Here is a 5,295-nt window from a genome sequence, read left to right as displayed (position 1 = left end):
CTCTGATTAGACATCCTTACTCACCTGGCTTCAGAGCAGCCCTGGCATGTATACCCAGCAGAATCTGGCAGTAAGAAAAGTTGTCCTTTGGGTCCTACAGAATGACTCGCTTTTACTTCTTCTCTTCACACCTTTTGAATTAAAGTGATTGCATCTTCTTGCCAGCACAGTGAAGGATTGCTTAAAGATAGATTTTAAAATTCATCTGAAGTGCACCTGCTGCATCGTTCTGATGACCAGGAATTAGGGGACAGTATTAATTATGAATACATGTAGATGGCTTCTTTCTCTTTGGTCACTTGTAATCCTGGATTCAGGGTCAGGAAAGGATAGCAAGGACAACACCCAATGTCCTAACCCACACAAGATCATACGATATCTTTAAGTAACACTCAAATGAGAACATGTTTAACTAATTCTGCTTTCTCCCTTCTTATCTACAGTATGCCAGACTTACTGGGTGCAATCTTTATCTTATGTGTGTCAGCTTTGCTGGATGGGTTGCTTATGTAATTATACAGAATAAATACGAGGATTTCTTGTCATTCAGGGCTCCTCTCATTTTAGAGGGGTCCGTCTCTATTCAGCTGAATAAACACGTAAAACTTAAAAGGCACTTTCTGCTTTCCTGTATTTCTTTAACCAGCAAAACCTCAGAACCTGCATATCAATTCCTGCTATCAATATTACACAATGTTACTGAGAACATGTTCATAAAAGAACATTTGTTAAGCTTTTATCAGTCTGCCATGACAGCTTGGCAGAAAAAGCAAGGTTAGGATTAGTTACATGAGGAATATTTAATTATGTTTTATAGGACTGATAGGCCACTCCAATTACAACCAACTGAGGATAGGGGACTGTCTCAACTCCATATTCCTTTCTATCTGCAGTGAATTCTGAGACAGTTTTGTGTATGAGGAAAAATCATGTGGCATAAACTTTCTGAGACTGTACCAGTTTGGAATACAAATGGGAGTTTAGGTTGTTTACAAAAATATCTCAATTTTTCTCAGGTGAAAAAGAAATGCAACATGTTCCCCTCACTTTTAATGTGATAATATTCCATCAGCCAATGTTTTACATTCATGGCAAAGTTCCAGTAATATTCCACAGCCAGATTTTTTTTAAAAGGTACAGTTATTATATGAGTTGATGTTCTGCAATAGCACACATGGTTCTGCAAGCATCTAAAAAAATTAAACAGTATGTAAAGGCTAATCTGTGAATAATAAAAAGCAGCTGAATTGTTTACAGTCTTAAGGTTTTCCCAGAAAAAGAAACTCCTTGCTTATTTGCCTCTTCTATGCTCTGGCTTCAAGCCACCCATCCCGAGTTGTGCTATGGAGCAGTTCTCAAAGGAAGAGAATGAGAAGGGTGGAAATTAAGCTTGATAGATTTCAAATAAAGCTTTATTCTGGAACCAAATGATTTGAAGTTATGGTATGGAAAACTGTGTGTCAAGTTGTTTCAAACTTAGAAATAAAAAATTGGAACAAACATTTCTAGAAATCCCAAAGGCCAAGAGGCTCTAATTAGCTGCTTCTGCCTTCTGTCAATCTGTACCCTGAGTTTGTTAAATAGTTAAAGAGCAATGTAAAGAAAGGCCTTAAATATTCACTTACTTGCTCACCATCGATATACAAATTTACAGCACTGTCCTTCCAGTATGGGGCCAGTGTACTGACAAAAGTAAAGTGCGCTAAACTTTTGTAAAGCTCTTCTACAGAATTTTCTTTAACTGTACATTTACAGTAGACAATCACAGACAGTACCACCCATGGTTCTAATTATCCCAATGTATTTGGGATAATTGCTGCCTGAACAGGTGTTATAATTTCAAAAAACTAAAAAAAAATGGCATTAGAGATGATCTTGCATTCCAGCACATGACACAACTTCATACTGGACAAAGGAGTCACTTGACAACAACCTTACCAAGTTGTACATGGCATGTGTGTATAAGACTGTCTGCCTTAAAATTAAAGTTGGAGATGTCAGCAGAAGTGCAGACACACCCAACAGTCTGCTACAGCAACTCCTGCTCATCATCTTCTGATCCAGAAGGTCCTTGTCGTACCTCCTCATACCATTTGTTGGTGAGGCTTTTCATCTGTATGCGCCCATGATGTAGGTCCTACGTAAAGGGAAGGTGCATTAGAAAGTTAGAAATGCACTTCTCCACCTCCCTGTGTATAAGGCAATACAACTTCAATTCTGCAGTACATATGAAATTAAACAGATCTGATATGCTAGGTTTAAAGGAAGAAAAAAATGCTACAAGACAGTACTATGATAGCATTAACATAGAGAGATGATGAAGAGTTCCACTGAAAAATCTCAGGTCTTTCTCCCTCCATGTATATATTTCGAAAGCAGTAAGCCACAGAGAGAGAGAGAGAGACAAAAATAAAATTTGGAAATTTCAAGTGATAAGATACATCATTCAGAAGTTTGTGGCTCTTCACACTGTTTACTTGGTTTCCTAAAATGCATGAACAATGTTTTGTCCTTTTGTTACAGCAATGTTACTTGCGTACACTCCCTGCAAGGTAGCTTAATGGGATACGAACAAAGCACATGGTTTGCTCCATACGCAGACCACATACATGTTGTGGCTCAGAAATCTGGTCAGATTGCTTCCAGGTGGGTCAAGATGCAGCTGAAGAAAAACATTTAGACTATTCCAGATTTCAACTGAAGGGGATCCACAATGGACAAGTAAGGCAAGGCTGATGCACCTCTCTCCCCTCCCTTCATATGGTCTCACCATCAGTTTTCTCAGACCTGCCCCCAACCTTGTGAGCTACCACTACACTCAAATTCAAGTACAGCATGAGTACCACTACAGCAATTCAAGATCAACTTGGCCAACCTGTTTTTCCCCCACATCTTCCTTCTCCATTGCCCTTCCTTGCCATCATGAAATTGCCACCTGCTAACACCCATCCACCTAGTATACCTAACTCAATCACTTTACCTCTTCTGTCACTGCTTGCCTTGCTTCCCTGCTGCCATTCACATTCACCTGCCAAGCTTCCGTGCAACCAAATGCTTTTTTACCTGTTGTCTCCTATTCCAAGCTCTCTCTATTGAAATCTGTGCGGTCTAGGTCTGTGCACAGATGAAACATGCAGTCTAGTCCCAATACTGACTGGCCCCTGGAATGTTTCATACATCTCAATGGCCTTAAGATGCCTAACTCAGAATCAGACTGAAACACTATCATCTCCTGTAATAAGGCATTATATGGCCACACAGAGTGTTTCAATCATTTCTTTACACATGCCAAAAAACAACAACCCCACATTAAGTAGAATTTATAAATAATCACAGTGGCCTTTGTAGCAGAAAACTATGGTTACGTGTTTCAACATCAATCCTAGATGTTATATGGCTGTCTATTCTGGTGGAAATAATTCACCATAATTTCTTGATTCCCATGAACAAGAAAGTTATATCTGCATGGATTTACATTGTGCTAAACCAGTGTGGTTGTTTTTGATTTAATGTGAATGGGGGAGAGGTCTAGGATTGTTTCAGGGCAGTGACCTTTAGCCTATTTTTGGTTTAGATTGCAACTGTACTTTAAGGTGACATGTGAATAGAAATACGCATTCTGTTATTCCTGTTGGGTTTTTTTTAGTGTTTTGCTCCCTTCTCAAGTCTCCCAATCAATTAAAAAGCACAAATCAAGAAGAGCTCAAGGGAAGGAAAATATGCCAGAAATTTGTCAACAGGCTATGATTACTCTGTTTATCTGCAACACTGACTCTGATTTGATTCTAATTTTGTTCAGCAAACTATGCTTAGAACAACTCACGGCTGAAGTTGCCTGAACTCTATTCAGTTAAATGAGGTTTCTATAAAGAGACAGTCAAAATGTTAGTACAGGAAGCTTATTCATATGTCGGGTTATTTTAATACAAATAGCAGTCACTGTATTCTTGGATATCAAATTAGATTGAAAGTCAATCTGCTATAGGATTTGTTTAGGCTGAACCTACCTCTTGGGTGAGCCGTCTGGTAAAGAAAGGATTCAAATATCTGACATCAAGCCACATAAAGCCTTTCAGATCCTGCCGCTTTATATAATGAGCTTCATACTCTTCCTCTGTGAGTTCAGACAAGTGTTCAGATTCAATGGTGTTTCCCTGAGAGGAGATGATTATAATAAAAAAAACAATAGTTTTTTATCTACTCTGTGTTTACACGCAATTCAACAAAAGCGTCAATAACTTTATAGTTACAATGGAAAAATTAAGAAAGTCACTACAGACATATTCAAAAATTAAAGATCATATAAAAGAAGAAAGAAATCTTGACTTGCATTCAGCCATTTCAAGAGCCGATTTCTGACTGCCGCAGACTTTAGATTTGTGCTGTTTTATAACTTTGGCAGTTCGCACTGCACCAAATGTGACAGAAAAGAAAGCAGCAAAAGAACCTGCTAGGAACCAGTATTTTATTAGTCAGGTTATTATCACAAAAATGGCTTGTCTGTTTTGTGATTTTACCTTCCAGCTGCCTTTTACCTGATCTGAATTTATACCAGTCACCTCAAAACAAAGGGTGGTTGAGAAAAACGCTAGGAGGAAAAGTCCACATTGCAAAATGACCAACGCTGCACATTTTACAACTGCATTGCAGCACAAAGTAAAAAAAATGGAAGTGAGCACAGAGCCTAGCAAGTACATCTTTTCCAAAATGACTCCAATCTTCTTCTGACAAGCACATGTGAGGTCCTAAGTGATGGGGATTTAAATATTTAAAGGGTCTGGCTGGAATTACATCTGAGGATTCCAGCACATATACCCATTAATATGTAGAAACACTTAAGTGCACCTTATACAGATTGACATGCTTTCATATTACAGTATCAGAGTAACCCATGATTAATTTAATTGGGATTTACTAAAAGACAATACCTCACTAAGTGTGACAAATCCTACTTTTGGCGTGGCATCACAGAGCTCCATCTGATCGACTGCTAAGAGGACTGAAGAAATAGAATTCAGCTCCTCGTTTTTCCAATCTCTACTATACAACCTCATATATAAAACTAATCCCATCCAGAGTCATTAGGAAAATGGGTTTAGACCAGCGGTTCTCAACCTGTGGGTCGCGACCCCATTTGGGGTCGCACGACCATTTCACAGGGGTCGCCAAACAACGCCGTCCGCCATTTTTTTTTACCCTTTTCCTTAGCTGTGCTACTCCCTCTGCTTGGCGGCAGCCTGCATGCAGGAACTTTACCAAACATGCCCTGCAGGAGGCGTGTGAAGAGCGCAGGCG

At 39.1% G+C, this 5,295-nt stretch overlaps 1 protein-coding gene across 1 annotated transcript; it reads right to left on the bottom strand.

The window, feature by feature from the left end:
* Window positions 1–1,041: 1,041 nt before the first annotated feature.
* Window positions 1,042–4,154, bottom strand: SLC9A8 (solute carrier family 9 member A8; the record flags this gene model as incomplete). Its single annotated transcript, XM_015818134.1, is given in 2 exon segments — window positions 1,042–2,137; window positions 4,008–4,154. Coding segments are annotated over 2 exon segments (255 nt in total), but the record flags the coding sequence as incomplete, so codon positions are not given.
* Between the last annotated feature and the right edge of the window lie 1,141 nt (window positions 4,155–5,295).

The sequence above is a fragment of the Protobothrops mucrosquamatus genome, unplaced genomic scaffold (genome assembly GCF_001527695.2).
Source record: "Protobothrops mucrosquamatus isolate PMUCROS unplaced genomic scaffold, P.Mucros_1.0 scaffold682, whole genome shotgun sequence".
NCBI classification, from domain to species: Eukaryota; Metazoa; Chordata; class Lepidosauria; order Squamata; family Viperidae; genus Protobothrops; species Protobothrops mucrosquamatus.
Note: the sequence above shows the minus strand (reverse complement) of the source record. Positions and strands in the feature narration are given on the sequence as shown.